General features: G+C 51.6%; 1 protein-coding gene and 1 non-coding gene across 7 annotated transcripts; one reads left to right on the top strand and one right to left on the bottom strand.

Annotated features, from left to right (window-relative positions):
• The first annotated feature begins 1,327 nt into the window (after positions 1–1,327).
• On the top strand, positions 1,328–26,140 carry POLDIP3 (DNA polymerase delta interacting protein 3). Of its 6 annotated transcripts, none has more exons than XM_070599672.1 (9): positions 1,328–1,495; positions 12,717–13,107; positions 13,825–13,911; positions 15,122–15,217; positions 17,073–17,252; positions 17,825–17,902; positions 20,332–20,461; positions 22,620–22,686; positions 23,883–26,140. In XM_070599672.1, exons 1-9 carry the CDS (start codon positions 1,464–1,466, stop codon positions 24,058–24,060), a joined length of 1,239 nt encoding a protein of 412 aa, XP_070455773.1. In that variant the 5' UTR covers positions 1,328–1,463; the 3' UTR covers positions 24,061–26,140. The 6 variants fall into 6 exon arrangements, with proteins under 6 accessions (XP_070455773.1, XP_008532363.1, XP_008532361.1 ...); XM_008534141.2 differs by having other exon boundaries at positions 1,345–1,495; positions 13,825–13,920; XM_008534139.2 differs by having other exon boundaries at positions 1,345–3,202.
• On the bottom strand, positions 2,612–2,761 carry LOC139080406 (U12 minor spliceosomal RNA). Its single transcript, XR_011534891.1, has one exon. It is a non-coding gene; the product is annotated as a U12 minor spliceosomal RNA (small nuclear RNA).
• Positions 26,141–26,576: the final 436 nt, after the last annotated feature.

Below are 26,576 nucleotides of genomic sequence, written 5' to 3'. Positions count from 1 at the left end.
AATGAGACACTGTGGGCGTGAGGGCGGTTCCTGCAGTCGGGCAGCAGGAAAGCCCTTTCTGAGGAGTTGGCCTTTATGCTCTGATGTGAAGAGAAGGAGCTGGCCCTACTGGGCCAGGTGTTCAAGGTGGTGGAAACAGCAGGTGCAAAGGCCTTGTGACCGCAACAAGCATGGGGAATAAACTTCCAGAAACAGATCAAAGAAGGCAGGTGGCTAAGGGGACAGTGACAATGAGGCTGGAGAGGGAGGCAGGACTAGATGTGCTCTGGAGGGAGTGGCCAGCAAGTTCAAAGGCCCTGGGGCTGGGACCTCCTGGATGGCCCAGGGAACATAGTGAAGGCCAGTGTGGCTAGAGCGGAGTAGGGAAGAGAAGATGGGGAAAGTTCACAGGAAGGAACACCTGTGGCCAAGCCTTGGGGCACGGGAACCCCTTTCTTCCAATCTCTCACCTTCCATCTGTCCCTGACACATACTGGGGCAGGACTGGGACTCCTCAGTGGGCAGGGAATCCCTGGCCTTGATGGCCTTTGTGCACACCTACTGTGTGCCGGGGACTCTGCTGACCACCGAACACACATTAGGTCTCATTCCTCTCTCCTTCTGGAGGATAAGAAAACAGGCCTTAGGGTTGGGATTTGATGCAAACTTGCCTGAGCCCAGCAGAGGGTGTCTTCTGGGGCTGGAAAGGAGGGCATGAGTTGGACCCGGTCCTGCCCCTCCCTCCTGGACTCAGTTTCCCCGTCTGTAAAATGGTGAGTGAACTAGGTGGGTGACTCCCCTCTCAGCGCTGACGCCCTTCTAAAGGAACGTTTATAACAGCCCCTCCACGCTCCTGAAGTGAAATCGCCTGTAGGTTCTATCACCTCCCTACACACAGGATTTTCAAAAATTAGCACAAAGCTCCTACTATGTTATAAAAGAGCAGGAAAGGAGAGGAATTTATAAAAGGGCACACATTTCAGCATGTAAATGCTGGCCCAAGTCCCCCAGAAGGGGGGGTGGGGGCAGGGGTTTGCCCAGATGTGGGGTCCTTGGCCTGTCACGGCCCCACACGCAGCCGACTCCGGGCTCTGCTGACGGGCGGGCTTGTTGCAGGCGGCACGATTCTCGGTGGATTTCCAAACGGAGTGGGACGATTCCTCGGGCTGCGGTGCCGCTGCATGGCTGCATGGCGGTGCCGTGTCTGTTCACACCGAGCAGAAAGTGCTGCGTGTTCCCACAGGCACGGAGGGAAGTCAGGCTCCGAGAATTCCCGGGCCTCTCCCTTCCGGCACCGGCTCCCGGAAAGTCGCGGGCGTTGGCGGGGCCGGCGGGCCCGCCCCACCCCGGTCCCCACCTCCACGTGACCACCGTCTGTGTGGCCTGGACGAGGAAACACGGGCAAGCCAGACTCCGAAAGCTCAGAAGTGGCCCTGGGGGAGGGCCACCCCGCTGACGATCCCAGAATTAGTTGATCTCAGTTCATGACCCTATTGTGCGGGCTTTCAAAAGTCATGTAAGTGACCTTTTTTACATCTCACGTAAGGCGAGACAGGGCCTCAGCTCGTGCGTCCTCTGGCCGCGTCCTGCTTCCTCCGCACCTGCCCTGCGCGGTCCCGCCGCGCGCCCTCCCTGCCTGCTGCCCGGGCTCCGGGTTCCTCCCCGCCCCGCTGGGAGGGAGGCGGCGGGGCCGGGTTCGCGGTCCCGTTTCACAGCTGAGCGAAGGCGGCCCGGCCAGCGCCCCGTCACGCTGCGCAGCTGGGTCCCGATTCCCCTGCCCCGTCTGGCGCCCAACCCAAGACCCTCGTGGCTTTGCCAGCTTTTGCTCGTTTCTCCACGGAGCCTCTGATGCCAGATTTTTAGTTGCGGTGTGATGTTCAGTTAAGAGCACCTAACTCCACTCGCAGTGTTGGGCTTAGAGCTCATGGAGCACTTAATCCATGCTCGCCACTCTTTTAAAGGCCCTGCTTGTTTTTGTTTTGTTTTTTGGGGAAGATTAGCCCTGAGCTAACATCTGCCGCCAATCCTCCTCTCTTTGCCGAGGAAGACCGACCCTGACCGACATCCGTGCCCGTCTTCCTCTATCCCATTGTGGGACCCCTACCACAGCATGTCCTGACAAACGGTGCCATGTCCGCATCCGGGATCCGAACCTGCGAACCCCGGGCCACCGAAGCACAACGTGCGAACTTAACAGCTGCACCGCCCGGCCGGCCCCCCTGCATGTATTTTTATTGATAGATTCGACAGATATTTTGCATCGAACACACACCTCACGCCAGGCTCAGTGCCGGAGGCTGGGGTCGCATCGACGGAAAGGCAACGCCACATCCCGAAGACCTCAGTGAATGAGTCTGTTGAACCCTCGCGACAACCTAGGTTATCGGCCCCACTTTTCAGATCAGAAAAGACAGGCACCGAGAAGTGATTTGCGTGTGAAGGTCATGTAGCCAAGAGGCGTGGCCCGCGGGACGTGACCCGTACCGTCGTCCAGCTTCCCCCTGCCCCGGAGGAACACCTACTGGGTGCAGCCGGGAGCCGCACGCTTCTTGATTTGTTAACCACAAATAAGCAGCAGGCGTCCGTTCGGTCCTTATTTCCCAGCGAGTCTGCTTTTTAGAGGGAAACGGGACGGGCAGACCGCGACTCCCAGGCATCCCGCAAAGTAGGCGGGTCACCTTAGGGGCGACCTTTACCCGCTCAAAAATTCGTCTCACATTAGCAGTGAGGACTCGGGCGTCACCCCGAATCGTTATTTTCCTTACTCATAAGTTTAAGGCATAAGGATATGTTCCCCTTACTTCCTGGGTAATGAATTCTATTCTCATTAGAGCTACGGCGAGTAGCAAAGTGGACCATCGACCTAAGAACTCCGCTCTTTCGAAGCTTGTCTTACTCGGTAATTAATTTTTTATGTCGCTTTGCATTTTATTTGTTCGTCTGGGGAGAATAGGGAAAGGTAGTTCTCCGAGCCGCCGTATGCAGATAAGGGGCCGGCGTCGCGAAGGCTCACGGGGAGCTCCCGCCCCTTCCGGTCTTTGCCTGGTTTGAGCTGTCGCGAGAGTTCCTCGGCCGGAAGCAGCTAGTGGCTCCGTAGCGGCCGAAGGGGCGGGCTCACGGGCTGAGGGAGTGTAAGCTGCTCGCGGCTCGCTCGGCGGTGCAAGATGGCGGACATCTCCCTGGACGAGCTCATCCGGAAGCGCGGGGCTGCGGCGAAGGGGCGGTGAGCATCCTCTTCTTCCTTCGGGGTTCAGGGCTGCCGCCTGGGGGGCTCGGGGCGGAGGAGGGAGCGGCCCGGGCGCGACGCGGAGGCCGCCTGCACCCGCCCCCTGCCGCAGCCGCGCTCCTCATTGGCTCGGCCCCGCCGCCGCCGCCGCGGGCCCGGCCGCCCGGCCGCCCACTGGCTGCAGGCGCCGGCGCTCCGGGGCGGCTGCGGGCGGCGGGGCCGGGCTCTCGGCTCGTGGGAGCAACCGGGGGGCGGTGCCGGCCGCGGAGGGGAGGGGAGGCCCCGGGATGCGGAGGGTCTCCGGCGCAGCCCCCTGTCCCGGGCGGACGGGCATCGGGCCCGCTGCTCCATTATCCCAGCACCACTAAGTTTGCGGGGACGTGGCTCGCTCAGAGAGCGCCGTCTGGGGCTGCCAAGCCGGGACCCAGACCTCTGGCTTCCGACTCCTCGTCCGCGTCCCCCGCCGGCCGCCTCGTGAGCGCTGCCGCCCGCCGGGCGCGTTTTAAGTTCTCGGGGCGCTTTCGTGTGCATGCGGTCCTGTTGCTCCACGCGCAGTCCTGTCGTCCCCAGTTACAGGTGAGAGCGGGGGCTGGAGAGGAGCGTGCCTCGGCCCAGGCCGCGGGAGCTCTCCGAGCTGGCCGAGTTGGCCTCAGGCACGCGGCAGAAAAACAGGTGGGACGCGCTGGAGGGTGGCCCGGCCTTCGTGGTTCTGGAAGACCGTGCTTGATCTGGGGCAGGAGCTGGGGAGATGCCGTGCAACTGCGTGCCCCAGCCTTCGTTTGGACCCTCCAATACTGCTAGTCGTTTCCAGCCTCTCTGAGCTCCAGTTTACCTGTGTGGAGAAGTGGGAACTTGGTCAAGAGTTTTCCGGCGCACGTTCAGTTAGTTCCGATGTCTCTGTAAACAGCCAGGCTGGCTGTAAAGCTGTTCGATACCGTTTTCTCTAGAAAATAGATTCTCTGTCTTGTTATGTGAAATGTATTCCCCAACGCCCTACACACACAGCCACTGCAGCCGCCGCCACGTAATTCACCAGCCAGCTCTTCACCTGGCTTCTGTTCATAACAGGCGGGCAGTAAGTAGTAATTTCCTCAGCCGTTATCCGTGAGTAGCTCTCCCCTAGGTTTTTCCTCTGGTGACAGGTGTGGAATTGGTGCTGGGTCCTCTGGCCCCGTCTAAACCCGTCCAGGTTTCATAGGTTTCCCCAACAGTTGCTGAGCGAGCCTCTTCCCAAGACGTGCTGTCTTTGCAGCCGCTCCCCTGCGCCCCTGACCGCCGGCTGTCTTGATGTTGATGTGCTCAGGGTCTCGTGTTGGGCCGTGAGTGGGGATGCAGGGAAGGGAGGATGTGTGGATCCATGGGAAGAGCAGGGACTGTGCAGCCGGGCAGACCTGGTCGCCTGGCAGGGCCTGTTGTTGGGTTCTGTGTCGCCCTGGCTAGATGACTTGTGAGCTGTGCAGTTTTCTCACTTGTGGTTCTCAGTAGTGGTTCCTGGTAGATCGTTGAGAGGATTAAATAGGAGAATATAAGAATGTATGCTTTAAAGTTTGTCCCAGGTAGTTCAGCAAATGATGGCGGTGGTTGCAGATCTTTCCCCAGAGGAGGAGAAGCCTGAACCCCTTTCCAGGGGGTGTAATAGGTAAGCACTGGGGCCTGGAGTCACTGCCAAGGTTCAGTTCCCTGCGGCTCCCCCTTTCCCTATGATCTTAGACAAGTTACTTAACTGTTCCATGCCTCTCTTTCCTTATCTATAAAACATGGATGACGTTTCCTTTGTCAGGTTATTGTCAGGACTAAGTGAATTAGTACATCTAAAGTAGTTCACAGAGTGTCTGATGAGTGCTAGGTGGTCGATGGATGTTGGTTATCGTCATCGTTATTGAAGGCTTTTAAGTAAAGTAGCAGCATCCAGTTGGCAGTGTGAGGATATTGCTTCGCTGTTATGTGAAGATTGGATTCGGGAAGTGCAGGCAAAGAAACTGGCATTGAAGAAACTGGACTGCATGCCGCATTTGAGTTAAACCTCCTGGAAACTTCATTTTCGTTTCACTTGCACAGCCAACAGAGAAAAACTAGATCGGGGGCCGGGGGTCCCCATCAAGAACTGTCGAAAGTCTAAACATGTCATTTTCTACAGTAAATCTATCCTACATGCTTCCTAGAAGAGCGCTCCTTCCTGGGAACTTAGGTTTAATGTCGCATGGATGTCCCAGGAAGAGCTTTATGGTTAATAATTTAGGAAGAACCTGTGACTGTCTCGGAAAACTGCCTTCCTCCTCTTCGTGGAAATAGCAGAAGACTGAGCCGGTGGAAGTGTGAATACCTCTTTCCCGCAGGTCATGGAGTGTGCTTGTTTTTTAGAGCAGCCGTTCTGTTTTGTGTTCCTCTCACCTTGTAAGTCAAGAAAGGGGTCATTATTATTACTATCTGGGCCCCCACTTAATCGTCAAAAGGCTCCTTGATTAATGGGAACTTAGAGAAAGTGAGGGAGTGGTTTTGAGTGCTGCTTCATCCAGGCCATCTTGCGGTGCTGTCCTCCCCATGCACAGCACTCTCCAGTGACCTCATTTGCTCCAGACCCATGGATGAGACTCCCCACGACAGCACTGGCCCCCAGCTCCAGTGCAAGCCTGCCCCTCTTGTTGATTTTGTCCTTTAGGTATGAGAATATCACTGATAAGTTAGTGGAGGCGTCCCCTCTCTTGAGTTTGCTTAGTCTAACTCTGAGGCTTGCTCTGTCCGCTGCCTGCACATAGTTGGCTGAAGGTGGCAGGCAGCCTTAGTGGGACAGTTGGAGTGTAGCAGCTCCAGGCCAGAGGCCTTGTCTGGGGAGTCCTTGGAGCCCTGGGGGGAGGGGCTGGTGCACTTCTCAGTTCCCACTAGGGCTCTGGTCCTGGTGCTCATTGCTTGTTGCCTTGTTGAAATAGGATAAAGGGAATGTAGACCCAAAACAAAGAGGAGGGAAGCGAGTTATTATGTAACTTGGAGGGGAAGAATTAGGATTTAAACTGAAACATCTGCACAAGACTCTCTCGGAGGGTAAGGGGTTAGTCTCGTTTTTCTTTGTCTCTCTAAAGCACCTAATTCAGAATTGATCCTCAGTAAGAGTTAGAACTAAGCTGTGTTTTCGTCCCATAAAGATGGTCTCAACACACAGGTATTCTAACCTAGAGACACCCATGGATTAAAATCCACTTTATAATAATCCAGGGCCCCCCTCATGAGCCTGAATCCTTTAGACTGGACATCTGTCCAGAGCGGCTGCTGCTTGCCCTTCACAGACAGAGCCAAGAGGGTGAGGCATTCTAGCCCCAGACAGACCCTCCCTGGTCCTCACGTGTGTGCCCGGCTCCAGTCAGGGGCTGGGGGCAAGCTCAGGCTCCAGCGGGGCACTTGCCCTCTCACCACACCAGTCTTCCTAGGACCCACAGAGTACCTGGCAAGGGTCTGGACGTGGTGCAGAGTTGCAGTGTTTCTGGTGTGACAGGGCAGGGCAGTTAAGAGACTTGCTCACAACCTCCCCCCCGGCCCCCCTCCCAAACATTTTCTAAGGGCAAAAGTGCAGAATGTGTTTTGGGAACATCAGATAGTCTGCAGTGGGAGGTGAGGCTGCAGGCAGAAGTTGGGAGCAGACGGGAGGCTGCGCTGAGGGGTTGGGCTTTGTTAGGGAGCCCTCGGCAGTTCTGGGAGCAGGAGGGTAACAAAATTGACTCTATGTTTTAGAGACCTACCCCTAGCAGGAGTGTTTATTTGAAGAATTCCTGATGACTAATGCTTGCCTTATAACCAGCACGGCTGCCTGCTGGGATGAATAGCTGCCTTTTCATGCAGGAAGAGAAGCAGTGGTTCTGAAAAGCCTGCACGCTGAAGCCCCCTAAAGCTGTTTGTGAAAGGAGTTGAAAGAACTGGCGCAACCAGGGAACTGACTGCATAGAGCTGAGGGAAAGCAGCGGCTCACCCCCTGCATCCGCAGCTCGATCACCTCCCGCCCCCAAATGTATCTTTTGCGCTGTTCAGATGGATACAAATACCAGCACAAGGCATCTTGGTGGTCTTTCTTGCCGGACAGGCAGTATGGTGTGTGGGTCCCGAGTGAGCACAGTCTGCCCTCCTCGGCGTGTGTGCGCACCCTCGGTCACTAGAGAGCCCTAACAGTTCCTTAGCCTGGAGACAGTGCTCACCCTTCCTTAACTGTCAAGTTCTGGTCTTTATTTTTGACCCATGCTTAATTTATTGGTGCTTTGACTAGATAGAGTGAAGTTCAGATCCAGCCTTCACCATTATAGCTCTGGGATTTGAAATAGTTCTCCTTGAATCTCAGTTTCCTCATCTATAAAATGTGGATAATAACCTAATTCTCAGAGGTATGAGGGTTAAAGGAGGTTGTCAAAGTTTATGGGCCTGTCGTAAGTGCCCAGAAATGTTGGTTGAGATCACCATCTTCATAGTCTTTCATAAGCCCTGATAGCCGGTTGCCCCTTGTGTTGCTGGCGTTGCTTGTCAACCAGAGACTCCTGTGCATTTCCAATACAATGCTTCAGACAGCCACTACTGGGGATCAGAGAAGAGAAATTGTTGAGGCAAATGCGTAAGTTCAGGTTGCAGAGGCCCAGCCTCCCCTGCCCGTCCTGCGCAGGTTTACTATTCACACAGAACTGCAGTGAACCAGAAAACTTGGGAATCTGCCCCTCTCTCTGTTCTCTGCCCAGGGATGTGATATTTGTTTTTGAGAATCTCACTGTCCTTTCATTATTTGAAACAGTTGCTTTCAATTTTTTTTTCTTGACGGTTATGTTGAATTGCTTGAATGATTTGTGAAATTGGGTGACTTAACTTTTTGAAAGCATAATTGATGCCGTGGGGTCTCGATGTGCCCGATTTTATGGTATTGTAAGGTCATGGAGTATTACATGATAATATCCCCCCCACCTCCTTTCGTTATAAATATCAGGGACCTTTGGTAACGAGGGGTACCCTGGTGATGCAAGGAGGTGGGATTTGGAGAAGACAGATGAAGATAGGAAATCTTCAGGACAGACTCAGGTTTCGAGTAGGAGTGTCTGGCCCTCACTGTGTGGTGGACATGGTGGTCATCAGTGACGTCTTCCACTGTCGATGTTTATGCAGTCTGGTTCCGTTCATAATGTCCTCTCAGGGCAGAGACCAGCTGCTCTCTCTTCCAGGAGCCCTTTCCTGAAGCTCCTGCAGCTCGGGGCTGGTGAGATTTTTGTGGGGTAAGGGCTCTTAGGGTAAGGGCTAGGGTGGCCCTGTGCCATGGCTGTGTGGGTGCCACTCTCTCCCCTAGGAGGAGCAGTTGGTGGCCAGGATCCTAGCAGGGCACTGGACTAGTCGGTGAGGGCTGGGTAGAGGGCTGCCCTTGCAAAGGAGAAGCCCTTCTGGGGCAACCATCGCTTCTCGTGTCTTCCCTCCGCTAGGGCTTGGAATAGGAAAGAAGGAATCTTAGAGCCTGTTATAATGGAAAGATTTGGGGCTCTAAAGTCAGGTAGAGCTGAGGTCCAGTCTCAGCCATGCCACTAGCTCTATGATTTGGTTCCTCCTGTAAAATGGAAGTGATGGCAGCTAACCTCAGAGATTGTGAGTCTGAAAGGAGAATGTGCCATAGGAGCCCTGTAGGGTACCTGACAGCAGGAGCTCAGGACTTAGAAGCTCTTTGAGCCTTTGTCATTCCCCTGGTGCAGGGTTGACACAGGTGAGGAGATGCATGGCGTACGCCTAAGAAGCTCTTAGTCCTACGGGAGATGCAAGCTTGTAAACAAAAATCATTGTGATACCTCATGGTAAGTGCCTTAATAGAAGTTTCGACCAGTGCTTTGATGCTCCAAGGAGGGAGCCTCCAGCCATGGAAGTGATGTGCAAGACGTGAGGGAATGCTCTTGAGGGTAGAGAGGTGGGGAAAGCTGAGTGCCTCCACGGCTGCCCGCCAGAGCTGTAAGAACAAAGAGGCTGCCAGCTGTGGGCTGTGGGGGGCATTTCCCACGTTCCATCTGCCTAGAATGCCCTTTGACACTCTACTCTTCCCAGACCCCTGGGCCACCTCTAAGCCTTCCCACAGCCCTACAGGTGTCCAGTGGCTGTGGTGTCCCCGCAGACTTTGGACCGTCCTCTCCTAGAGCAGGAGTGTGATGATGATTTGCATATCTGTATGCGCCCCTCCCGTTTGGAGCCCCTGAAGGCCTGTCCCTCACCATTGCTGTTTTTGGTGACTCGACTGCCCAGCCCAAGGCCTCTGCCTTCAGAGCGGTCCAGTGCATGATAAGCGAAGGGTTTCATCTGGAGTCCTTTCCGCGAACTCTGGGTTCGTCTGGATCTGCATGGTGAGTGTTGAGCAGAGTCCTCTCCACATTGTGAGCAGGGCTTCAGTGGTAGCTCCTCGTCTGAACTGATAGCCTGTTGCTTTTCTTTGGTGGGTATCATCAACAGATGATGGGAGTTGAAAGCATTAGGAAAAAAGCCAGTGGGGGTACCTCACCTGCCACTTGGTCATGGCGTAGGGCTTTGTTAGGAAGTTCATGTTGTTTCCTCCGTGAACACCAAGGGCCCCCTCAGTGTCGCTGCAGGTTTCTCAGGTCACCACAAAGCATAGCTTCACTATTGTCAGTGGCTTTGCAGGCCACGAAGCCCAGGGTAGCCCAGTCCAGGGAAGGATGGCTGCTCCCTAATTGTGCGTGCTGCCTCCCTGAACACCTGCACCTTTTGGCCTTGCTTTTTCTAGTGCCTCCGTCTCCCAGAATCTTTACATGAGAAAATATAGCAGGGACGGACAGGCAGCTCCCGCTCACCCCCAAACCTAACCTGATCAATTCTCTAAATGACCTCTTCCACTCTCTCTCCTACCCAGTTCTTGTATAAACCCACTGGAAAGTATTTAACTCCTAAAGTCATTTGCCGTGCTTTCTAAGAAAAATGGTACTGTGCCTCACTGCCTTAAGTCTGGCTCTGGCATACTGGAGGCAGCAGGTGTTTTCCATCATTCTGAGGATAATAAGATGAAGGTGCAGGTTTTCTTTTACTCATACCAGGCAGACTCACCTTTGGGTACACTCCTGCTGTTGGCAGAGGAGCTGGTAGACAGTCTCACTCCAGCAGTTGAGGAAGAATGAGGCAGGAGGAGGATCCTGGTGACGTGCCCACAATGAGGGGTGCCTCCTGGGAGACCTGGACAGTGGTTGGGAACAGCACAGGAACTTGTTTATTCAGCAGTTTCACCTTCTGACAGCAGGTCAGAGATTGTCAGCACTGCTGTTCTCCGGAATCACCTGTGGAGTGAAAAATGCAGATGCCCTGCCTTCTCCCAGATTTTGGGTTCAGTAGCTCTAGGGTGGGGTCTGGAGAGCTGTACTTTTAAGAAGCTCCATAGCAGTTTCTGATGCTCAGCCAGGGCTCAATGCCACTTCCAAAACACTGGGCCCTGAAACAGGAATGAGCCCCATTCTCCCCTCCCCTCCCAGTCCATGGTGGGGAGAGAAGACAAGCAGATGTAGTAATAGGCACAAAGGAGGGCTGTCCTGGAAGAATTAGGGAGGGTTTCCCAAGGAGGAGTCATTGCCCTGGGAGTCGGCGGCTCCAGGCTGGGCGCCAGCCGCAGGAACAGTGTTTGTGCTGGTTGGAGTGGAGATGCCTCGTGGTGGGGTGGGCAGGTGGGGTGAGGCAGAAGCCCGCAGAGCTCAGGAAGGACTTCCAGGATCGTACTGGGAAGAGTCTTCTGTTTACTCTCAAGCCATTGAAGGGCCAACAGAGGAACCCCAGAAGAGAATGGGGGCTTGTGTTAGTTTAGTTCATTTCCAATTTTAACAGTTTCTGAATTTGACATTTTTATTGTTGCAAGTGTGATGAATATATATTTGGTCTTTGTCCCTGGTACACAGTTCCTAAAACCCTTGGAATTTCCTGAGTGATAAGGGTGATAGGAGCTGCTTTTGTTCTAATGAGGCCACTCTTGGTGGGCCCCTAGGTAGCTTCAGGTTGGGGCTGCTTGCCAGAAGGACCTAGGCATGATTAGCTGGTTGGAACTTGTAGCCCCACCCAACTCCCCACCTGGACTCCAGGGAGGGGAGAGGGGCTGGAGATGGAGTTAGTCATCAATGGCCAGTAATTTAATCAGTCATGGTCATGTAGTGGAACCTCCATAAAAACCCCTATGCAGTGGGGTTTAGAGAGCTTCTGGGTTGGTGAAGACATCCACGTGCCAGGAGGGTGGTGTGCCCAGTCTCGAGGGCATAGGCACTCCACACCCCTTCCCCATACCCTGCCCTTTGCATCTCTTCTGTTTAGCTGTTCCTGAGTTATATTCTTTATAGTAAGCTGGTAGTGGTAAGTAAGCTGTCTTCCTGAGTACTGTGAGCTGTTTTAGCAAATTGCCGAACTTGAGGGGAGCATGGGTCAGAAGGACAGGCAGCCCCGGATTGGGACCGGCGTCCGCAGTGAAGGCAGTCTGTGGGACCCAGCCCTTCACCTGTGGGGTCTGTGCTAACTCCAGGTAGTTAGTGGTAGAATTGAACTGTAGGACACCCAGTTGGTGTCTAGAGAGTTAGAAAATTGGTTGGCGTGAGGAAAAACCCCACGCATTGGTGTCAGAAGTGTTGTGAGTAGAAGCAGTTCAGGGGCCAGACCCGTGGACGAGTGGTTAAGTTCACATGCTCTGCTTCAGCGGCCCAGGGTTTCGTCGGTTCGGATCCTGGGCGCGGACGTGGCAGCGCTCATTGGGCCATGTTGGGGCAGTGTCCCACGTGCCACAACTAGAAGGACCCACAACTAAAAATACACAATTATGTACTGCGGGGGCTTTGGGGAGAAAAAGGAAAAATAAAATCTTTAAAAAAAAAAAGAAAGAAACAGTTCAGACAGAGTGACTGTTTTTCTTTTTTATCGAGTCTTCGTGTCATCTGTTAGTCCACTAGCTGCAAGGCAGACCTGCTTGTTGGCTTTCTTGCTCCCGGCCCAGTAGGGGTGTCTGCCAGCACTGGAGGCATGAGGCTGCTGGAGGCCAGCTGGGCGCCCTTTGCTAACCATTTAGCCTCGCCAAGCCTGTGTCCGCCGCTGCAGAATGGGCATATAATGGACACTTCACACAGCGCTGAGAGGGCTGGTGGAGAGCGGGGGCCTGGGAGAGCTTTGGAGACCGAAGTTGCTCTTCAGATGTGTGAGGGTGTGATATTTTGGGGATATTTGATTGACGTCATTTGGAGGTTATTGTCCATAAGGGTGTCTTAAAACACCTGATCTAGGGAGCAAAACTAGGGAGACCAGCAAGACTAGGGAGTCTTGGGTAGTGAAAGAGACCACCAGGCCCTCCTTCCCAATTCTGTTTACAACGTGTAGTTAAAGCCACAAACTAGGGAAGAAGTCTCTACATAGGTTTAATTGTTTCCTCAGGCAGGAAGCAGCTTTCTGTTTCTCCACGGCCACCTCTGTTCCCAGTATTACCACAGCTCTCCTTGCGTGGGCTACTGCTGATGTCCAGATCCACTTAATATTGCCATTTTCTTTGCAGGCTCAATGCCAGACCAGGGGTTGGAGGTGTCCGGTCTCGTGTTGGGCTACAGCAGAGCCTCCTCAGCCAGCCAGCACGCACAACCGCCTTCCAGCAGAGGTTTGATGCCCGGCAGAAGATTGGCCTCTCGGATGCCCGGCTCAAGCTGGGAGTCAAGGATGCCCGGGAAAAGCTTTTGCAGAAAGATGCCCGGTTCCGGATCAAAGGGAAAGTGCAGGATGCCAGAGAGATGCTGAACTCCCGCAAGCAGCAGAGCACGGCACCCCAGAAGCCCCGCCAGGTGGCCGATGCCCGAGAGAAGATCAGCTTGAAGAGAAATTCCCCTGCTGCCTTCATGAGCCCACCCGTCGGGACAGTGACCCCTGCTCTGAAGCTCACTAAAACCATCCAGGTAGCCTATGGCTCTTGTCATGAATTCCCAGAAGCCAGTTACAACTGCAGCTTGAGGCAGGGTGCAGGGACCCAGGAGTGTTTGGACAAAATGACAATTCTCCTAAGTGTTTGTATAGTAACCATATGAGGAAGGCAAGCTGTTGTCTCAGTTTTATGTAAAAGGAAGGGGGGGTCTGCTGGAGGTAAGTGACTTCCCCAAGTGCCATTGTGGTGGAGGGACGAGAGGGGAAGGACAGAGCATTTGCTGAGCACGTGCTACGTGGCAGGCACATAACATGTATGACCTTAGTTGTTCCTCACTGCAACCCTGGGATTATCACCCCAGTTTATAAAAGAAGAGTCTGAGGCCCTGAGATGTGAATTGTGCCCAAAGTTACACAGCCGGTCAGTGCAAGGGCCAGAGTAGGAGCCCAGTCAGACCTGGCTCCTAGTGCTGGGCCTGGCCACCTGCACAGCCGCCGCCCAAAGGGAGCGGAACAGTATCATTTAATCTGCACAGCAACTTTGGGAACGGGAAGAGCCGCCACAGCAAACATTTATGGAGTCGGGTTCCTTGAGCCCTGCACGTGCGTTGTCACCTGGTCCCTGGGAAGGCGGGTCTTCCTGTCACTCTCCTGCTTTGGACTTGAGGCACTCTCTAGGGCCTTTTACCATAGACCAAAACTGTGTCCCCACCATCTTTGTGGGATGAGTTATGACTCCTGGGTGTTTCTAGGTTCCTCAGCAGAAGGCCATGGCACCACTTCATGCCCATCCTGCTGGAATGAAGATCAATGTCGTCAATAACCACCAGGCCAAGCAGGTAGAATGTGTATGTAATTTATGTGTGATTTATGTGTACGAGTGTGTAAACATACTCACTTGTGTTTTCATGGGAGGTACTGGGTGAATTAACTGAGGCCTGGCCCAAGGTTCCCACTTTGAAGAGTTGGAGGATGGGTTATAGTTGGCTTTCTGCAGTTTGAGTTTTAAGAAGAAACTTCTTAAGTGGAGGAGGTGATACATAAGGGGCAGAGAGGCAAATTAAAAGTCTTTATTATTTTTTTATGATAAAAGTAGCATGTGCTTGGGGCTGGCCCAGTGGCATAGTGGTTAAGTTCTGACACTCTGCTTTGGCGGCCTGGGGTCCGCAGGTTCCGATCCTGGGTGCAGACCTCACACTTCTCATCAAGCCATGCTGTGGCGACATCCCACGTAAGATAGAGGAAGATGGGCACAGACGTTAGCTCAGCAACAGTCTTCCTCAAGTGAAAAGAGGAAGATTGGCAACAGATCTTAGCTCAGGGCCATTCTTCCTCACCAAAAAGGAACAAAAAGTAGTATGTGCTTAATATAGAAATATTAAATAGAGAAAGATTAAGAAGAGAAAAAGAGTTCCTCAGGCTCCTGCACTCCAAAGCCAGCCACTGTGGAAATTCTGCCCTGGTTCCTGCCTGTTTTGTTGGTTCTTTAAGTTGTCATTGTTATTTATTTAATGCCTACTGTAGTTGTGGTTATATTGTTATCCAATTTTGTGTCATTCTGTTTTCACTTTATAACTGAAGCATTTTTATATGGTTGATAGTTACTCTAAGCATTTTTAATAATCACATAATCCTTGAATTGACGTTTCAGTTTATTTAAACCATTTTCTTGTGATTTTCACTGTTAGAAATCCTTCTCTGAACGTCTTTGTGGATAAAGCTTTTTCTAGGGTTTGGGTTGATTTCTGTAGGCCAGATTGCCAAAGGATATAAGCAAACATTTTAGGGACTCTTGATGGGTACTGCTCACTTGTAGGAAGGTACTTCAGATGTACCTGGAGGCACTTTGATCGGGCCCTTGTGGGCCAGGAGCCAGCCTCCCAGGACATGAGCCCCAGCCTCCCAGGACATGAGTCTCCCCAGGCACTTCCCCTGTGCCCACTTCTCCCTTGGTCTCACACGTTCCAGTAGTCATCTGCTCGCTGTCCTCACTCCAAATGTCTGTTGAGAACTTGCATGCCACGTTAGCTTCTGTCTCTTTATTTTCAGAATTTATACGACCTAGATGAAGACGAAGACGTCGTAGCTCCCACTCCTAGTAAACAGATGAAATTCACCACCTCAGGCAGCTTTCTCCACCACGTGGTAGGGCATTTTCTGCTTTTCCTACACTCACTCTGTGTCTGATCAGGTGGATGGGGAAGGTGGTGGAGAGTAGGGCCTTTCAATTCAAAAGTATTTCTTCATTTGGGTCATAAGATGTTCAGAGCTGGAACTAATCAAGCACTCGTTCTATAAATGCTGAGCGCAGGGTGTCCAGTGACTCGTCAGAGCGCCCACGGCTAGCGAAGGGCAGAGCTGCAGCTCCCAGTTGCTGTGTTTGATTCCCCTTGGGGGAAACGGGTGCGCCCCACAGAAGGGAATCCTGTTTTCTTCCCTTTCTGGCAGGACGCTCTGTATGTTCCCCTTCCCTCTTGATCAGCACTCCGGCCCCGTTCTTGAATCTGGATTCCCTTGGCTGGTGTGTAGCAAGAATAAGCTGAACCTTGCCTGTGGGCTCTGCCATTGCAGCCTGCATGCAGGGGAAGCTTGTTGACTAGGATGCTGGTCAGATACCATGCAGAGAAGGAAAGAGAGCAGTATCAGTATGGGAACATCAGGGAGGTCTGCCCGGCTCAGCTCATGGGTATAACAGATACAGACAGGAGGCCACTGGGTACCCAAGCCAAGTGCCTTTGTTTGGCCTTCAGAGGCCCAAAGACTCAGTTTTGGGTACTGCATTGAATGTGCAGTGTAATTTCCTGGTTACCCTCGAAGCTCTTAAAGGGATGTGGGAAGCTGAGTGATCCAGTGTGTTACAAAGGGGCTGGGCCTTTCCAGTGATTAGACTGCTCGGGTCTGCACCAGGGGGCCTGTCAGCCAGCTCAGTTAGTGGCTAACCCTAACTGCAAACACGCTGTGTTCTTACTAACTCATGTAAGACTGCCCTTCCCTCCGTCCTTGTGAGATGGGTACTGTTATCACCCCTGGTTTATGGATGAGGAATGAGGCACAGAGAGGTTAAACACACCTGCTCAGTATCACCCAGCTTGTAAGTAGTAGTGGATCCAGGAGTCAAGCCTAAGCAGTCTGGCTCCGGGGCCACGGGTTTACACCATACTGGCCCTCGAGGCTCAGGAAGCGGCTTGAGAAACGTGGAATCCAGCAAGGGGGGAGCATTTCAGCTAGACTCGGAGAAGCTGGTAGATCAGCCCGCCCCATACTCTGCCTCTCTGGCTGCTGCATTCCTCCGTCGTCCCTGAGTCAGTACCTGCTAAACCCTATCCTAAATCAGCAAGGCCACCTGCCACTTGTGCCTCATGCATCTTTGTCCTCAGACGCATTAATAGCCGGGAGTTCACTGGTTTATATTTCCAAGGGACCACATCCCGCCTCGGGGTAGCAGGGGAGGGAGGGACCTGTTACTGCTGGTCTGCACATACCAGCTCTGCCAGCACGTCCCTGACAGTCTGGAAGCTGGTGAGGCCGGGGCTATGTGTGGAGCCTTTGTGTGGCCGCAACAGGGACCGAAAAGCTGTGAATCTGGGCCTTAAGAGTGGGTTCCTATGCCCAGCCAGTCCAGAGCTGATGATCAGCCCATCGTGATAGAAGCATATTTGGGAATGAACATGACCCCAAGCTTTTGGCCTTTTGACTGGCCCCAAATTGTAGGGTTTGTATAAAGTCTAAATGGTGTGGGTGAGCCGGTGTCTCCTGGTCAGGGCTGCATGGAAGCTTCCTGCCAAGAGCTTCTAACCCTGGAAGGTGGCTTCTGTGCAGGCCGTGTGTTTTCTGTCCTCCCGCCCCTTCCCTGTGGCATGTTACTGGCAGCCGGCAGCCTTTTTGGCTCCAGACTGGTAATGGAACTGGGGAGCTGGGAGGCCTCGAGGGTGCTGGTTGTCAGCCCCTTGGGGCATCGAGGTCTCCGGCCTCTCAGATTCCTGTCTGCCTCTTTGTTTAGGCCGGGCTGAGCAGTTCCAAGCTTTCCACATCGAAGGCCCTCCCTCTCACCAAAGTGGTTCAGAATGATGCGTACACAGCTCCTACTCTCCCCTCTTCTGTTCGAACAAAAGCCTTGACCAGCATGTCCCGGACGCTAGTGAACAAGGAGGAGCCCCCCAAAGAGCTGCCGCCTGCTGAGGTGAGGGCAAGGTGAAGGGGTGGAAGAGACTCAGCCTGTGCTGGGTGGGTGGTGTGCTGTGTGTACCCTGTTGAGTCCTCACAGCGCCTCTGTGAAATGGGCTTTGCCACTCCTCTTTACAAGGGAGCACACCGAGACCCAGTGGCCCCTACTTGCAGGCGAGTGGGGAATACAGAGCTGCAGACGAGCACTGTGTCTGCTGACACAACAGAGGTCTGCTCAGAAGAGTGCTGTTGGGAGCACTGAGAAGAGAGCATCTAATTCCGTTGGGCAGATCCGGGAAAGCTTTAAGGAGAAAGTGCCGCCTGAGCTGCGTGGGTCTTGAAACATGAGTGGCGTTCCAGGCAGAGCTCAAAGACCTGAAAGGACCTGGCATGTTTGGGAAATGATAAGAGGTTCCATGCCTTAGCATCGGGTGATGGGCGTGCTGGGCGCTGAGGTTGGAGGGGCCTGGTTGTGACGGGCTCTCCGTGATCGTTCCCTCCGGGCCTCCCTCGTGTTTCCCTGGAGTGAGTGCTGCTGTTTGAGTGCACAGCTCTTCTTTGATTTCTGGTAATGCTCTTGTCTGGCAGCCTGTCCTCAGCCCTTTGGAAGGCACCAAGATGACTGTGAATAATCTGCACCCTCGAGTCACCGAGGAGGACATTGTTGTAAGTACTGTGGCCTGCCAGAATTTAAAATCTCAAACCACTTCTCTGTCGGGAGTCCCTGAGACCAACCCCAGGTTCACTGATTCTCTGGGAGAACTCATAGGATGCAGCATAGAGTCGTATCAGGGCCAAGATTCCTTACAGGGCACAAAGCAGAATCAGCAAAAGGAAAGGCTCATGGGACAAAGGCTAGGGGAAACCAAGCACAGCTTGCAGAGTCCTCTCCCAGTGGAGTCACACAGGATGCACTTTACTCCCCCAGCAGTGAGTTGTGACGACACACGTGAAACCAGGGAAGCTCCTTAGACAGTCAGGGCTCAGGGTGTTTACTGGGGCCTGGTCACGTAGGCACTCTGCCTCACGCGTACCAAAATTCCAGACTCCCAGAAGGAAGGCAGGTATTGAGTATAAACCGCAAGTGTTGGCACAAACAGCTTAGGCACAGTGAGCCACTCTTCTCGATTAGGGTAGTTGGAGCCCTCCTAGAAGCCAAGTTCCCAGACACCAGCCAAGGGCCTACCTCGGAAGCAGGCCTTCTAAAGGATAGCATTCAGGCTGGCAGTGTTAGCTCTTTTCCTCCCAGCTTCTAAACCAGGGCCAGGTGTCCGGCCTGACTCTCAGGGCCAGGGCATTGTGCTGGAATGGGTCTTGAATGGGATCCTTTAGTCCCACTGTGCAAAATCTGGTGGTTCATATTTTCCCACGAGTCTTTGGAACTTCTGCCTGCTTTAGAGGTTTTCGTTATGATTCAAAGTAAAAGGAATGAGATGGGTTGGTGTTAGCTAGTGGTTGGCCCCTCTGGATTGCCTTTCTGGGCCATCCTCTCCCACTCTTGGCAGTCATGGGCAAAGCCTAATTCAGGTGCCTGGTGAGGGGGTGCCCAGATGTAGCCAGGACTTCTTTTCAACCTTGTTTTCATTCAGGCACCAAAAAAAAGCTGTAAGTTTAATAATCCAGGTACCCTTTTAACTCTGAACTGTCACATCACAGAATGAGTGTAACTGGCTTCCAGCCTCTCCCTGCACCTGAGTCCCAGGTTCTGTAACAGCCACACTGGCCACCATGTTTGTTAATGATTTTAATTGTGAAATACGTGAGTGCTGTGTGGTTGCTTTTAGAACGAAGCAGGCATGCCAGTGAACAGTGCACACAAGAATGGAAATTGCAACCTACTTTGTGTAATACTTGACAAGTTTTAAAGAATTAAAACAATTTTTTTCCTGATTAGAAAATAATAGCCATCATTTACTGAGTACTCACTGTGTGGCAGGCACTTTGTATGCAGGATCTTTAAGAATACTGAATAGTGAAAAAGGAAACAGCTGTAATGATCACCACTCAGAATAAACTGCCAGTAATAGTCACCCTCGCCTCTTTTCTACCCAAATAGGTAATGTTAAAATTTAAGAACAGCAGTAGTAAAATTGGGATCACACTTAGTATTCAGTTCCATGTCTTGGTTTTGATATTTAACATTTTCCGTTTTATCATTAGAAACAAATCATCTCAATGACCTCTTCATGAGTCTTCTCTTTGTCCCCATAACCTTGTGAAGGCCAGTTGCCCGTGAAGAAATGGCTCGGGCGCTAGTTGGCCTCTGTGGTCCATCGCGACATTGTGTTCCCTCTCTGCCCTCAGTCTCCTGGTCTGTAAGATGAGGAGAGACTGAAGTAAATGACGATGGTAACACGTGTGTACTGCCTTAAGAATGCTTTCATTTGCACTTTTAGCAACCGTGAGAGGTAGGCTAGACCAGTCCTTTTCTTCTTTTCAGAAGAGAAAACTCACCCTCAGAGAAGTTAAATAACTTACTTGAAGCCACACAGCTGATAGGAGGCAGAGCCCCAGGGATCAAACCCAGGTCTCTGACGTAAGGTGACCAACTGTCTTCATTTTGCTGGAGACTCCTGGTTAGCACTGAAAATCCCATGTCCTGGGAAGTCCCTCAGTCCAGCCAAACCGGGATGGTTGGTCACCCTGTGTAGAACTCCAGAGTTTGTGTTTCTAACAGATTCCCAGGTGACATATTAGCCACTATCTTTGATGAACCTAAACATTCATTCTCATGACAGAGCTCTCTGAGAGAAAGTCCATATTCCATGACTATTCTTCTTGTGGAGGAAGTGGATACTGAGGCAGGAGGACTTTGGGGGTGACTTGCTGAAGGTCACAGGGACTCCAAGCCTTATAAGCCCAGACCTATTTCTCCCTGCCAGCACAGCTTGTCTCCTTATCTGGTCCCATGTTGAGGCCCATGGATGTCCCAGCAACACCACCTAGAATGGAGCCTCCCTGAAATCTCGGGCACTGGGCGTATTCAGCTGGAGTGCAGCCATCACTCAACCCAGAGCCCTCTGGAGTGTGTGAGTGGCAGGCAGGGTGACAGCCTGCAATTCTCCCCGAACACCAGCCCCTCTTGTTCTTTGCAGGAGCTTTTCTGTGTGTGTGGAGCCCTCAAGCGGGCTCGGCTGGTCCATCCTGGGGTAGCAGAGGTGGTCTTTGTGAAGAAGGATGATGCTATCACTGCATATAAGAAATATAACAACCGGTGTCTGGACGGTAAGTAGAGGGAAAGCAGCCACCTCACCTTCCTGCTTCTCACTGTCAGGCAGTGGGCATTTGGAGCAAGCCTTCCTCTGAGATGGGTGGGAAGACATCCTGGTGCACTCAGCCTTCTGGAGCCTCCTGTGCACCGAGAACAGGCAGGGATGTGCAGTCTCCTGGTAGTACTAAGCTGCCTCTTCCACAGGACCCTGGGTTTTCACTCAGCCCTAGCACTTAAGTCTAGCGAGCAGAAAAACACCATTTCTCCCTGGATCGTTCTCTTAAGAGATCTTTGCCAGGGAAGCCAAGAGCCATAGCCTCCCCCTTCCAGTGGTTGGTCTGCTTACAGCTTGGTCTCGGGTTCCAAATGTTGGCACCTGGGTGCACTCTGCTCTTAGTGAGTAAATTACCGATTTTACCTCATTCAGATGCACGTTATTCATCTCAGGATAGCCTGTAGAGGGAAACTGCCTGCCAGACCCCTTCTAGCCACTGATTTGTTCCGTCAGTGATTGTTGAGTGCACTTGTGGGCGAAGGCCCTGTGCCAGAAGTGGAGATGCCATTACTGAGAAAACAGTCAGTGGGATTTTGATTTGCGTTTGCTGAATGGCTAATGATGTTGAGTATGTTTTCATGTGCTTGTTGGATGTGTGTATATGTTGGAGAAATGTCTGTTTGGACTATTTGCCCACTTTTTAATTGAGTTTAAAAGAATTCTTTATATATTCTTAACATGTCTCTTATCAGATAACTGATTTGCCAGTATTTTCTCCATTATGTACGTTGTCTTTTCACTCCTCTTTTTAATCTGTGCATTTACAGCTATATATTTCCCTCTAACCACTGCTTTAGCTGCATCCCGTACATTTTGGTATGTTGCATCTTTGTTTTCATTCATCTCACAGTATTTTCTAATTTCCCTTGTGATTTCTTTGACCCATTGGTTATTTAGGATTGTTTTTTTTAATTTCCATATATTTCTGAATTTACCAAATTTCTTTCTGTTCCATGAGTGTTTGAGGAGAATATATATTTTGCTGCTGTTGGGTAGATGTCTATTTTAGGTCTAGTTGGCTTATAATGTTGTCTTCTTTTTCTTTGTTGATTTGCCTGTTTGTTCTGTCCATTACTGAACGTGAAGTATTGAAAACTTCAACAATTATTGTTTGTTTACTTCTTTCAATTCTGGTAGTTTTTACTTTGTGTATTTGAGGTTATGTTAGTTGCATATACGTTTATAAGCATTTTCTTCCTGATGGATTGACCCTTTTATAATTATAAAATGTCCCTCTTTCTCTCTACTTAACATTTTTTGTTTTAAAGTCTATTTTGTCTTATATTAGTATAGCCACTCTAGCTTTCTTAGGGTTGCTGTTTGGGTGATGTCTTTTTCCATCCCTTTACTTTCAACCTTTTTGTGTCTTTGAATCTGAAGATAGCATATAGTTGGATCTTTTTTTTAAATCCAGTCTGACAGTCTCTGCCTTTGGTTGGATTACATTCACTTTTAATATGACTTTGCATTACATGAATATTTTCTAGTGTAACATTTTAGTTCCTTTAATGATTTTTTCACCATTTTTTTTGAGTCACTTTCTTAATGGTTGCTCAAGGATTTACAGTATATATCATAGTTTATCGGAATCTATTTCAGATTAACATTGATTCCAGTGACATAGAAATGTTACTCCTGTATGGCTCCATTCCCTCTTCCCCTTTTTTTGTGCTGTCATTGTTATACTTAGCACATATTATGTAAAGTGGGAGTGCGGTACTTGTAGCAGTTAATCCTTCATGGACAAAGTGGAAGTCCGTCCATACATATACTTTTGAATCCACTTTTCACTTAATTTCATAACGTAAACATTTTCCCTTACTGCTTGCTTCACAAACAAGTTTCTCCCTTAGTTGGACTCTTATCTCCTGCATGAAGCAAGGTCTCGTGCCACTTTGCTTCTTGGTGCTATCACTGCAAAGGTTTCATGGACCTCATGCTCTGGGGTTTTCTTAGTCTCTGAGTTTTGCTGAAACCTGGCAGCCCCATCCCCAGCCGTGGAGCCAGAGCTGCCAGTGGTGGGTGCTTTGACCCCAGGTGGTAGAGGTGGTAGCCCTTGTCCTTTTGCCTGAGGAGCTGAAATCTCATGGCAGATCTTTTCTTTTCTGGTTTTTCAGGACAACCAATGAAATGCAACCTTCACATGAATGGGAATGTTATCACCTCAGACCAGCCCATCCTGCTGTAAGTTCCAAAGGCAGAGGTGCTGGGGAGCGGGTGGAGCTTTTCTGCTTGCTTATTACTCTACGTGATCCTCTCTTTATTCTGAGGGGTAAATTGCCTGCATCACAGCTCCATTTCATTTCCTCTGCTCTGATGGCAGGTGGTCAGTCAGGGTGCTAAAATTTGTACGGAGTAGGTTGTCTCATTTCCACGGGGACTTCCCAGGGGCTAACATTTAAGACTTCATTCCCAGCCTTCTAATTTAGAAACACCTGAGAAGAAAGTGGAGAGCAGGCCAGTTGTGTCCCTCTTTGCCACAACTGTGTGCATTGTCTAAGTGAATGGAAGACTCGGCCTCCTTGTCATTGACTCTGATGGGGACAGTGCCAGGTGCTACCCCTCATTTTGTTACACACACCTGGGCATATGTGCCTGACCTGGGACTAAGGAATTTTTTGGAGCCTGAGACGTATAAAATGTCTAGACTGACATGACATCCTTTTATAATAAAGACAAGGAGACAGAGACCTTGCAAGGATATTAGACTTGCCAAGGTGGGTGGGGTAATGTGAGGCAGGCCTGAAACAGACTGTGAAACTTAGAAAGACCAGAATTTGAACCCTGGATATTAAATTGTGTGATTTAGACAAGTTTCTCAAATGATGTTCCAGAAGTAGGTTGTATTCTGAAAAACGTCTATCGATTTCTTTACTTCAAGATTTTGGGGCTGGCCCCGTGGCCGAGTGGTTAAGTTCACATGCTCCGCTGTAGGCGGCCCAGTGTTTCGTTGGTTCCAATGCTGGGTGCGGACATGGCACTGCTCATCAAACTACCCTGAGGCAGCGTCCCACATGCCACAACTAGAAGGACCCACAATGAAGAATATACAACTATGTACTGGGGGGGTTGGGGAGAAAAAGGAAAAAAAAAAAAAAGATTTCTCACAATGCATAATATACTAATGTGTGTGTGACCATCGCAGGGGCACATGCAGTGTCTCCTAAACTTAATATCCCACAACACAGCAAGCTGCATCTCAATTTTGTCATCAGCAAATTAAAAAATGAAAGGTTTGTTACAAGATGAAATGAGATAAGGGGGTACAGAAAGCATTCCATTTGCCGCCTAGCTTACCACAGGTGCTCAGTAAATGCTGGGTCCCCTCCCCGTCTAAGGGAAAACTGACAGGGATTTTGACTCTTCTCTGCCCTCCGCAGACGGCTGAGTGACAGCCCCTCGGTGAAGAAGGAGAGTGAGCTGCCTCGCAGGGTGAATCCTGCCGCGTCCTCCAACCCCCCTGCCGAAGTGGACCCTGACACCATCCTGAAGGCCCTCTTCAAGTCCTCAGGGGCCTCTGTGACCACACAGCCCACAGAATTCAAAATCAAACTTTGAGCAGGGGCGTGAGGCAGCCAGAAGCAGGGGCAGAGGAGGGTGGCTCTGTTTCCCAAAGCAAAGCCTTGACCAATGGGCCATTGGACTGGAGGCCCCTGAGCGTGGGAAGGGTCACTGGGGGCAGAGAGCTTCCTCACTGGACGGAACCCACCTTTCCGTGTTGTCTTCTACCCTGTGCTCTTGTGTACATTAACATTCCCTGTAGTATGTTTCTTGCCCCTCCACCTCATCACCAAGGTAGGCTCGTGTTGCTCAGAGTCTCTCTCCCCCAACCTGAGCCCCAAACTGATTTCTTGTCTGGAAATGGTGCCCTAAATTCTCTGAGTGGCTTTCTTGTGGCCCCGTGGAACGCAGGGCAGGGGCTGTTTGAAGGACACTGCTTTCTCCAGGGGTGAGGGGTTGCCTCCCCTGTCTCTTTTTTAAATTTTTCAAACAAAGCGGGGAATGGAAGCCCCTGCCATCCTAATGGGAGCCAGGTTAGCTTGAGAGCCGTGCCACTCACCCACCGGCTCAATGGAGATGGCCCTGGGCGGGGGTCAGCTCGCAGGCCTCTTGTCCTCTCCCCATGACTGGCTCCAGACCATTCTGGTAAGGAGAGGGCCCCCAGCTCTTGCCTTGGAGGCCCATGCTGTCACAGGTGACCCCGAGTAAATTCTCACATTTCACTTTTCCCTTGGGTTATGGTCTGTGCCCCACTCAGCTCTTGGCCTTCTGGGTGTCCCCGCTGAGAGGGGCTTACACTGTTAGCCCTCCCAGTTCTCACTAGCACAGCCCTCATCTCACTCTGGTTTTGGTGCAAATGCCAGCTCTCTGCTAGTTGGGTTTTTCAAAGAGTCCGCCTCGTGTTTTATGACACAGGGATTGGGTTTGGAGGAGTCCTTGAATGGGAGATGGAGGCTTGCTCCTGGCTCTTTCTTTCTGGCCTCAGGTGTCTGCAAGATAATAGGGATGCTGAGAGGCATATATCCAGCTGCCACCAAGGGGCACTGTCTCCACTATTGGGAGACCCATCCCAATACCCATGACCAGAGGGGTATTTTTCCTGCCTTGGCGGTGTGGGGAGGGAGGGAGTTGAGAGAGCAGAGTAGCCCTTCCAGGAGAGCTGGGGGCTTGTTCCTTTGGCGTGGTTCCAGGCAGTTGGGACAAAACTAGAACCCAGGGGCAGCCCCTGAATACCAGGAGCGCATTGCTCCGTGTCATGCGCAGTCTCCTCCTGGCTTGCTGGGACTGGAAAGGAGATCCAGGCTGGCGGACTGGAGCAGGATGCTGGGAGCACTACAGAATCATAGCAAGTGCTGTGAAGGGCACAAACCTAGGAGGTAGAGGGGACCTGAGACATTAAGAGCCTCTGCTGACTGTATGGGGCCAGCCTGGTGAAGAAAAACCTGGAAACTCATGTTTTCACTGAGTTAAATCTGTCAAGCAGGGAGGACCCAGGGTTTGAACCCAGCCCAGTCCTCCAGCTCAGAGGTGGCCCAGGCCTGGGATGTCCAAGGAATGTGCCTGCTGGTGCTCCACTTTCCAGCTTTTTTAAGAATGCTGCTCTTGTTCTCTCTCTCCCCCTTTCAACGGGTGCAAACTTAACTTCTCTTCAGCAGCTGGAAGACATTCCTCCTACACTGTCCCTTCTTGGCCCAAGGGAGCACCCACAAGGCAGTAGGACCTGGTTTCTCAGGTACTGGGCACAGTTGGATCACTGCTTGGACTTGCTTTGAGTAGGGTTGGTAAATATCCTGCCTGCATGGCTTTACCCTCCCCTCTCCCTCCAGTCCCAGCCAGGCTGCTCTGGTTACCAGAGTCCCACTGACCCCAGCCGCAGCCGCCTGGCTGGCTGGGCCCTGTCCTCTGGATAACTGTATGGTACATCGCAGGGTGGAGGCTGTTTGCCTTCCCTGCTCTGCAGGATGTCATTGTGGGAAACGGAAGAGAAGGTGGTGGGCCAGTCCTTGTGTCCATCCCCACCTCCCAATCCCCTACATCCCCCGTCTGTGTCTCTTGTCCAAAAGGAGAGGAAGAGGCATTAAGGGATGGAGGAGACTGTGTTACTTATCCATTTCTGAATAAACATTTGTTATTCCTACCTTTGAGCTGTCATTTCTTTTTTTTTTTTTAAACAAAAGATTGGCACCTGAGCCAACAACTGTTACCAATCTTGGGTTGGTTTTCTTTTCTGCTTTTTCTCCCCAAATGCCCTCAGTACATAGTTGTATATTTTAGTTGTGGGTCCTAGTTGTGGCATGTGGGACACCGCCTCAGCATGGCCTGATGAGCGGTGTCATGTCCGCGCCCAGGATCCGTACAAGCGAAACCCTCGGCCGCTGAAGTGGAGCATGCAAACTTAACCACTCGGCCCCCGGCCCCCGAGCTGTCATTTCTTAAAAGATTCTGCTAAGTGTTCTTTTGGAACTTGGCACCAGAAAACAGCGATTTGCTTCTGCTTCGCTACTCACCAGCTGTGACTGTGGGCGGCTCCTCACAGGACTCGCTGAGCCTCAGTCTCCAAAGCTGCTGGCCGT

Source organism: Equus przewalskii, chromosome 29 (assembly GCF_037783145.1).
Source record: "Equus przewalskii isolate Varuska chromosome 29, EquPr2, whole genome shotgun sequence".
Classification (NCBI taxonomy): Eukaryota; Metazoa; Chordata; class Mammalia; order Perissodactyla; family Equidae; genus Equus; species Equus przewalskii.
This window is presented reverse-complemented; position numbering and strand designations above follow the sequence as displayed.

Coding starts and splice junctions, on each gene's coding strand:
- POLDIP3 (XM_008534138.2), top strand. CDS start 3,144: ATGGCGGACATCTCCCTGGACGAGCTCATCCGGAAGCGCGGGGCTGCG. Junction 17,253..17,824: donor AAGAGCTGCCGCCTGCTGAG/GTGAGGGCAAGG, acceptor CTTGTCTGGCAG/CCTGTCCTCAGCCCTTTGGA. Junction 20,462..22,619: donor TAACAACCGGTGTCTGGACG/GTAAGTAGAGGG, acceptor CTGGTTTTTCAG/GACAACCAATGAAATGCAAC.